This window comes from Mobula birostris, chromosome 1 (assembly GCF_030028105.1).
Source record: "Mobula birostris isolate sMobBir1 chromosome 1, sMobBir1.hap1, whole genome shotgun sequence".
NCBI classification, from domain to species: Eukaryota; Metazoa; Chordata; class Chondrichthyes; order Myliobatiformes; family Myliobatidae; genus Mobula; species Mobula birostris.
The window spans coordinates 204,734,390-204,742,825 of record NC_092370.1 but is presented as its reverse complement, the minus strand read 5'-3'; the positions used below and the strand labels follow the sequence as shown (position 1 = coordinate 204,742,825).

The 8,436-nt window shown below is 38.1% G+C and overlaps 1 protein-coding gene across 5 annotated transcripts; it reads left to right on the top strand.

Moving 5' to 3' along the window:
* Positions 1-459: 459 nt before the first annotated feature.
* zbtb42 (zinc finger and BTB domain containing 42) lies at positions 460-5,358 on the top strand. 5 transcript variants are annotated; one of them, XM_072269530.1, is made up of 2 exons: positions 460-596; positions 1,964-5,358. In XM_072269530.1, the coding sequence occupies exon 2, from the start codon at positions 1,981-1,983 to the stop codon at positions 3,394-3,396; it is 1,416 nt and encodes a 471-aa protein (XP_072125631.1). In that variant the 5' UTR covers positions 460-596; positions 1,964-1,980; the 3' UTR covers positions 3,397-5,358. The 5 variants fall into 5 exon arrangements, with proteins under 5 accessions (XP_072125631.1, XP_072125615.1, XP_072125639.1 ...); XM_072269514.1 differs by lacking the exon at positions 460-596 and adding an exon at positions 615-769; XM_072269538.1 differs by lacking the exon at positions 460-596 and adding an exon at positions 785-1,058.
* The last annotated feature ends 3,078 nt before the right edge of the window (positions 5,359-8,436 follow it).

Genomic DNA, 8,436 nt, shown 5'->3' with positions numbered 1-8,436 from the left:
AAAACTCTTGCACTCAAATCACGTGCGATTGCGCACAGAACAAGTTAGTACATTTTAAATTTTAGGTCGACTTCATTACCAAAGTTTTTTTTTGGGGGGGGGGAAGATGAGATCCATGTCATCATCCATTTTCTATTTTGCACCCTTTGCCTCTTCTCCAAAATCTAAAATATGAAACAACTTTATGAAGTGGAAGTTTTTCCAAGTAGGGTGAGGATATTGCTCGGAGAATTCGGACAACTTTGTTTTAAACTTTTCTTTGAATCTTTACGTGGGTATCTAACTAACATTGTGCAAGCCCCTTTTGATCTAGTAATGGGGACACCACAATAAGTATGTTTTTAAAATAATTCCTAAAGAAAGCTTAAATGCAGAAATCACATCTCGATCTTCTGTGAATAACGTATTAATGCGAATAAAACAGGGTTAAAATTTAACTTGCATCGCTTGCCAGCGGGACTCCGCAGTGCAGGTGCACTAGCAAGGGACAGACACTGGTAAAGTACCAGGGTCTGCTTAGTCGGGCAGCAACGCAGCAGCTAAGCACGCCGGCTACCGCCGCCGCCGCCGACTGACCTCGGCGCTGTCAGATATAGGTAAGTATCGCGAGAGCGGGGACGCTGAGACGAATCCCTCACTCAACAACAGTTGGCTGCGCGGCCACCAAACATCTGGGCCTCAGATGAAGGGACTACACAGTGGCTGCGCAGACACGGTGCCTACGAACGGCGGCGCCGGACCGGGCTCTCGCACCAGTCGCCGTGTCCAGGTGAGAGGCGGCACCTGGCGGGGAGTGCGCCGGCCGCACACAGCAGCGAGCCCGGGGCCAGGCAGGCAGCCCCGGCTGTCTGTGCATCGCCTCGCCTCTGCTCGGCCGCTTCGCTTCAGGGTGTCCCACCTCCCCACCCCCCTCTAAGTTTTGTTGTGGCTCCGGCTGGGCGGCTCGGAGTTATGTTGCGCTTTGCTGCGTGTGCGTGGGGTTATTTTTCTCTCTCCTTACTTCCTCCTTTCTCTGGAACCTTATTGTCCCCCACCCCCTCCAAGTCCGGAGTAATGAGGTACAGCTTACTTTTCCTACCAATATTACAGTTCTGGAACTTCATCCTTTTAATTTCATTTTCACTTCAGAAAGTTGTTTTATACTTTAGATGTTGGAGAAGAAAGAAGGTAAAGGGTGTAAAATAGAAAATGTTCTCTCGCCCCACAGATAGATGGTAACATGGATCTCCTCTTGCTCTCCCCCCCCCCCAGCACTTTTTTAAAAAAAAGCTTTGGCTGCGAACTCGATTTAAAGGAACATATGGCATTAAAAGGAGCACAGCTGGAGGTAGCATTTACATTGCCCGTGATGTCAGAGCAGCTGACTCTCCCTCCAGCTTGTTCCTGTAGTTAGTGAATGTTAGCGCTCTCTCTCTTTCGCTTGCCTTTTCTGCTTTGGGGCACCTTCTTCAGGCTCCATTTCGGATTTCCAACCTGTTTCCATCGTGGGTGTCCGAAGGAGAGGGGCAAAAAAAAGAACAAAACCAGTTTCTTTCAGAACATTGAGAGCTATTGAGTGAGGTGGGAGTCAAAGGGGGCGTGAGAATTTGCTTTTATTCGCGTTGTTGGGGACAAGGTATAAAGTAAACAGTTGCTGTTTGTGATTCGGGCGATCATTGATGTAACAGTTGTTTTGCCATTCTTTTAAGTCTCGAAGTTTGGTTTGTTGGGGAAGTCAGTTGCTTCAAATGGTGGTTGCTTCATTTACCTAATAGATAACACTTTTTTTCTGTCAGCTGTCGTGTTTCAGTTGCCATCTGCACGAACTCTGGGTGTTACAAATTCGTACATTTGTTAAGTTTGTTGGTTTACTATTCTAGACTGTTGGGCTGGAATGCATCTTAAACTATTGATGGCGCAGTTTTAATTACGTTGAGGGTGGAATTTATTCGGTTTTAATTTCTGTTCGGTTTTCGTGTTTTAGGAGGTTATGAAGGAAGAATGGAGTTTCCAGACCATAGCCGGCAGTTACTGCAGTGTCTGAGTCAGCAGCGTAACCAGGATTTTCTCTGTGATTGTACTGTTCTAGTTGGAGACGTTCAGTTTAGAGCCCATCGTGCGGTGCTTGCTTCATGCAGCATGTACTTTCATCTATTCTACAGGGACCAGCTGGACAAAAGAGACATTGTGCACTTAAACAGTGACATTGTCACAGCTCCTGCCTTTGGTCTGCTTCTCGAATTCATGTATGAAGGAAAACTTCAGTTTAATAGCCTGCCAGTTGAAGATGTGTTAGCTGCAGCCAGCTATCTTCATATGTACAACATTGTGAAAGTTTGTAAGGGGAAATTGAAAGATAAAGAATTTTATGTAGGTGAAAAAATGAATGGTAATGCACTTGGACTGGTGAAAGAAGAGAATTCTTCAGAAAATGATGAACTGATACCACATAATTTTGATGCACAAAGCAAGCAAAATTGTACTACTGTGGATTATAAAAATCCCATGGGCAGTAAAAAGATTAATGGACACTCTAGGAGATTGTCTGATCTTGTAGGTATCACTTCTGTATCTACAGATCTTGAGTTATGCAATGCAACACCTGAAAAAACAAAGTCCACTGTTAATAGTTCCACAGGACATGTGCCTCAAAGAACTGCTGACCATATCAAGGCCTCTGCTGATGTGGACTGTGCTCTAGATCTGTCTTTCAAGCCTGTATCTGGAAGAGATTTATTTTACTCCCCCTGTGTTTCTGGACAGCTGGCCTCCGACAGGCAGCAGCAGGGCACTATGCCACTTGCTAGAGATGAGCAAGAGTTGCTGTCAGACCAGGAGGACAGTGAAGAAATGGATCTGGCAAGTCAGAATGGGAATTCTGCCAATGGTGTGATCACAGGATTTGGACCTGTATTCCTAGGGAATGATATGGCACATAATAACGGAATAGAACAAGGGAGTGAGGATGAAATGCCATCATCTGATATTTCAAACACAAGGATGGTGATGTCAACAGGACACATTTTTATTTGTCCCCTCTGCAGCAAAGGCTTCCCAAGTCCACATGTTCTTCAGCTTCATTTGAGTGCTCACTTCAGGGAAAAAGATGGTCCTCGGGCCAAAATGCCTGCTGATGGTTCCATGCCTACTTGCTCGCAATGTGGGAAAACCTTTTCCTGCATGTACACACTGAAGAGGCATGAACGAACTCACTCGGGTGAGAAGCCTTACACCTGTGGTCAATGTGGAAAGAGCTTCCAGTACTCTCATAATCTTAGCCGTCATGCAGTTGTGCACACCAGAGAAAAGCCACATGCTTGCAAGTGGTGTGAAAGACGATTTACACAGTCAGGTGACCTGTACAGGCACATGCGCAAGTTCCACTGTGGTCTTGTCAAGAGCATTGCAATCAGATAATGCTACAAAGGCTAGCAGTAAATCTTGATATCCTATTTAAAACTGATGTGCATCTCTGGAAAACTTGCATGGTTTCAGTTAAAGTACAAAACAACAGTTCCACTGCATGGCTTTCCTGCATTAAGTGTGAAAGAACACTGCTTTCAATATTCTATAGGTAAACGTTAAAGCTGCAGTACTTAATAGGAAACATTTTTTCAATATTCTGTTAGTTTTGTTTAATGTTGAATTATCATGTTAAAATGATGTCATATTTTCCCAAAAATGAAAATTTCAGGAGCTTTGGTCACTAAAGTTGTATTAGTTTTCATCTTCCCCTTAGATCTTAATGCGTATAAATATACACCATTCTGGGATAAGTATGTATTAAGGGTAGAGTTTGTCTTTTTCTATCGTTAATATAGTAGCCATATTTAAAAATCAAGAATTCAATCCACTTTTGAGCAATACTTTGTTTTACAGACTATTGTCAAGTAAATACCCTTGCATAATAAAGCAATACTGGCAATTGTTGAATGGCTAAGCATGATCTGTTAATACCTAAGCAAATTTTTTCAGAACTTTTCCTGAAATATTTTATGGTACAATTACACTGGCATTATGATATTTCACTTGGCAACATCACCAAATACCATTCCAAATGAGAGGTAAATTAATTGTGATGTTTTGCTATACAGTACTGCAGTTTTTAATCTGTGAATTTTGGACACTGGTCTTACAACCTGGACAAATTCAATTATGAAGTGTTGCATTTTGTTGTTTGCTGTGATTGGAATATAGCACTAAGAACAACTACTAAATGTTATTGCATTCTCCTGATGAAACTTGATACTGTATTTATAGCATTTTGATGGTTTGGTATGCAGTGGTTATTTTGTTTAATGTTCTATTTAGAAAAGTAAATTATAAAATATTTTTGGAACTTTAGTTTTCTTCAAATGTAGTGGTCTTTCTAAATTATCAATGCAGCATATGGGCAATGTTATTAAAATTGAGTTCTGTGCCTGATTAAAAGATTCATATAATAGCAATTACTACTGATTTTTTTAAAAATCGTCTTTGTTTAACCACATAAATCTTGTTTTTGTGAAATCTGGTATCACTATTATTTTTAAAAATAAGTTTCCTGATCATTATTGGGGATTACTGAACCATACCAGAACAGCTACAAAATTGTTTTGAAAAGGTAAAATGTGAATTCAGTTTTTTTTAATTTGAAGAACAATAAGTATATAATGTATATTTTAAAATTGTATTGCACACTTGAAAATGTTTTGCACTCTTGTTTTATTTGATTTTAAATTCAATTTACCATTACTGCTTAAGAGAAAAGATTTTTTTAAAAACTGGATACTTAACCTAAAATATCAACAGGTCAAACAGGTAAAATACATCATAGTTTTGTATAATCAAAATTTATTTATAGTTTTTTTGTGATCTTTTCAGAGTTGTGTGTATTATTTGTATCCTTGAAATTTATTAATGGAGAGTTTTAGTAATAATGTAGCAGAAGCATTGGAGTCATTTTTTACAGAACTTATATTGCATTTTTAATAGGAATTACATCCTTGTTTCTTTAAATTTTAACATTTTAGTGTGGACTTTGGTGGACAATCGGAAAATGAAGGGTTTTTATATTATTGATTAAACCTGTTAGCGCTTATTCAGCAAGATGTCGACAATTGTTTTTATTTTGCCACTGTTTCAGTGTGTTGTAAGACTGTGACAATCGTGACTAGACTTATTTTTGTGTGTTTTTAGTTTTAACACTTTAAAAAAAACTTTGTATATTAAGATTTCTAATTTTGTGTGCTTACATTTTTGTTCAATGCAAAGTCTAAATGCCTGTATATTTTGTGAAGACGTGCCTTCATATATTACCTCATTCAATGGATTGAATAATCAGTGCACGGTTGCATTCTGTTTAGAAAATTGAACAACTTATTAAAGAACTGACATTTACTTGTGTGTTTTTTTAACTTTAAATTATGAATATAAGATAACCATAATTAATTTGAATGTTACAAATTTGAGAACCACCTTAGTGCATTTATGGCCTTTTTTTAGATTTTAATCTATCAGTGCTTTGCTGGAAAAGTGGTTCTGATAAATTCCTTTTCGAGAGTCAATTTCTAAAATGCCTTTCTATGGTGCCTATTTCATCACAAATGTCCTTTTCATTGTTCTCCATGTAATATTTCAGCATCACTTAATGTAGCCTTCTAGTAGTATGTTCAGTGGCAATGCATCTGTTTATACAATGCCCAGTTAATAGATTGCTGAGTCTGCATTCATTTTAAAAGCTCCCTTAATCATTCATTTACTTTCACAGTGAATAATACTAGTTGACTGTCAAGTCTTTGTTACAAAAAAAATTACAAGATTCCCTTTATCATGTCTTGTAAGGGGTTTGATTCTGTATATAACAAGGGGGTCCTTCCAACAGAAGATCTGTAAAAGGTTGCACTAACAATGTTTCCAGAATATAATGAAATATTTACATCAGGTTGTAATATATTGGTTGATATCAGCACATGGATCTGCTTTCTTGTCTCTGCCAGGAAGGTTTAATGACTTTTTAGTAGACAAAATAATTTTGTATGTCTATTAAATGCTATAACCTTTCTTCAAAAAGTACTCTAGTATTTGCATTTGAAATTATTGTACTGTAATGATCACTACTGTACTACTAGATGAGGGATGCAGACATTTTTATAAAACACTTAATTTGTTTTGAAGTCAGAGTAAAATTTTGAATGATTAACCTAATTTCTGACCTAATGCCATCTCTAGCAAAATAAAAGTGACTTTGAAAAGTTATGAGTTGTGGACTAATGTACAACATGAACTTTAACAAAGATAAGAGATGTTCACTTTTGGAGGAAAAAGGCCAATTTGTAAAGCTACACTGGTCCATAAAATGTAATCTAAAACTAATATACTGTTGATATGTTAATAGTTTAGCAAATACAAGAACGATTTATTATTTATGTCAATAGGACATTCTGAAGTAATTGATTATGAAAATGAAAAGCTTTTTTGGAAGTGGTCATTATTCTAAAGCAGGCAAATATTGCTAATATTTACACAAAAAGATACAACAGTTAACAGACTAGTTACTTTTTTGTGATATTTTAGGAATAATTGTTGGCTGGGAAACTGAGGCATTACCCATTCCTAGAACAGTACCACTGGATCTTTTTATAGCCATTGGGGAGAATAGACAAGAGCTGGGCTTAATACTTCTTCCAAGAGGTAGCATGTCTTGATGGCATTTCATTACTACATAGAAGACGTATTTGTCTTTTGAATAGGGCTTGACTCATTAGATTTCAGAAATCAAAGTTAAGATAGCCCTTAACCATCAATATTTAAAAGGATCATGTATGTAAAACAAAAATCATAATTTACAGCCATCCAAATCCATGTGCTTAGAAGATGAGTTGTTGACAAATGATCCAGAGAGCACACTCAAATGATGCAGTTTTTCTAACTTTCTCCGAATGTAGCTTTCTCAAGTGCTGATTTCAGGTCAAGGGATTTGTGAGTGTAAATATAATGGTCTGAATCGTACTGGCTGAGGCTAGCAGTTCCAAAGAGAGCACTTGGCAAATGGCCACTTACAGGAAAGCACATCCTTGGATCTGCAGTAGGTCCAGGATAAGCTGAATGATAGAGATGCCAGCACAAACATCACTCAGTTCTTCAGCCTCTAGGGTTATGTCAGTGGACTCCTTATACAGTTCTGAGAATCCCCAGCGTTACAGTGGGAAACTTTTCTAAAGCATAGCTTGCAACCTCTGTTCATTTAAGTATTCTATTTATTTATTTTATGTAGAAAGCAGCACAGTAACAGGACCTCCCAGCCTAATAAGCCCATGCCACCCAAGTACACCCATGTGACAAATTAACCTACTAATCTATAATCTTTGGAATGTGGGAGGAAACCAGAGTATCTGGGGGAAACCCTGTGGTCACAGGGAGAATATACAAATGGGTTGTTGGCACTTAATAGTGTTGCTGCCAACTGCTGTGCTACCATGCTACCCTATGAGGTACTGGAAATTAGGAGAAAATTACTGAACAAATAAAACATCAAATATATATGTGTGTGTGTATATGTATATTACACACACACATATACATAGAACCATATAGTTAAATGACAAACTTGACTTGAATTAGATTTATTCTGAAAGCTCTGTTAGACAAATAGTTTAAATGGGCCTAAAATTGTGAGCATAAACTGAGGTTGAAGTGAGGGAAAACTCCTTCCTAATCAGCCCAAGTCTTGAGCTTGCTGCCAGTAAGGAATCGACCAGTGCCTTCAGAAGGGAATGCACTAATTTGAGAAGGGATAATTTCCAAAGCTATGGGTGGGAACAAGGAAATAGGATAAAAGGGTTGCTCTAACAGGATCTTGCAGTGGCCTAAATGAGCTGAATGGCTGCTTCCTGTACCATTACAATTAATTCATAAAGTTATACAGAACAAAAACAGACCTTTTGGTTAAGTTTGTTTGCACTGACCACAATGTCTTCCTGAGCTAATCCCATTTAACTTCATTTGGCCCACATCTCCCAGCACTCTTTCTGTGTACCTGCCCAAATGCCTTTTAAATGCTTAAATTTCATCTGCCTTTGCTACTTCATTCCTTATGCCACCACTATGTGTGTATGTGTGTGTCTGTGTCTGTCTGTCACACACAATTGCTTCACAGGTCCCCTTTAAATTTTGATCCTTTCACTTGCTGGTGCCCTGTAGACAATTTCAAACTGAAATTGGTGCCAGGAAATGAAATTGATGTCTAAAGCTTATGGAGCCTACTTATCACTTTTAATTGTTCAAGTTGGACAAACCTAAAAACACCTTCCATAAAATGGATGTTTGCTGCTAATTTAGAATGAAGCAAGATGAAGTTGTGTACAGTCATGATTATGGATGGAACAGCTATTCTGATTATTTGCTAATTGCTATGCTTTACCAGAGCAAAAGTTGTTCACTCCAAATTTTAATAATGAATGTGACATTGATAGTTTA